General features: G+C 61.5%; 1 protein-coding gene across 1 annotated transcript in view; it reads right to left on the bottom strand.

Moving 5' to 3' along the window:
• The window catches only part of EMH_0078210 (uncharacterized protein), a gene marked incomplete at both ends in the record, with an annotated part of 3060 nt that overhangs the window by 1537 nt on the left and 749 nt on the right, over positions 1–774 (bottom strand). Inside the window, one exon of the mRNA XM_013499965.1 lies at positions 1–721. Within this exon, the coding sequence (XP_013355419.1) occupies positions 1–721 (721 nt within the window). The remainder of the gene's footprint in view (positions 722–774) is intronic.

A 774-nucleotide genomic window follows, 5' to 3' on the forward strand; every position in this document is an offset into this window, starting at 1 on the left:
GGGGGGCCCCACGGGGGCCCCCCTGGCGGGCCGCTTGGGGGGTCCCCTGGGGGGCCCCATGGGGAGCCGCATGGGGGGTCCCCTGGGGGGCCCCATGGGGGGCCCCCTGGGGGGCCCCCTGTGCTAGTGGTGTGTTGTGAGTGTGAAGAGTGTGGATAGGGAGAGGAGTGGATGCTGCATGAACTGCTGCATTGCCTGTCCAGTGTGTGTTTCGTATTTGATTGAATTGCTGCAGCAGCAGCAGCAGCTGTTGTCGTTGCTGCTGCGGTGTTGCTGCTGCTGCTGCAGCAGCTGCTGCTGCTGCTGCTGTTTCTGTTTGTTTGTTTGCATGTATAAAGAGAGGCCATTGTGGCTCAGCCTGTAGAGACAGCCTGGACGTCAGCAGCAATCGATCTGCTGCTGCTGCTATTCCTTCCCGCTGCAGCAGCAAATCCACAGCTTCTTCTGCTGCTCCTAGCAGCAACCCCAGAGCTCGCATTGCTGCAGCATTCTCCGTTGCTGCTGCTGCTGCTGCTGCTGCTGCACTCTGCTGCTCGAATAACCCTCCTTGCAGCTGCACTGCTTGCATGCCTTGCTCCTGCTGCTCCTGCTGCTGCTGCTGCTGCTGCTGCTGCTGCTGCAGGGTGGGGGTTGGAGTCGGTTGCAGCAGCAGCTGCAGCGGCAGCAGCAGCTGCTGCATGTGCTGCAGCAGCTGTTCTATGTGCTGCACTCGTACTGCTGCCTGTGCATGCAGCAGCAGCGGTTTGCTGCTGTAGAGGACCCCTGCTGCATCTC

This window comes from Eimeria mitis, genomic scaffold (genome assembly GCF_000499745.2).
Source record: "Eimeria mitis Houghton genomic scaffold, Emh_scaff4875, whole genome shotgun sequence".
NCBI lineage: Eukaryota > Apicomplexa > Conoidasida > Eucoccidiorida > Eimeriidae > Eimeria > Eimeria mitis.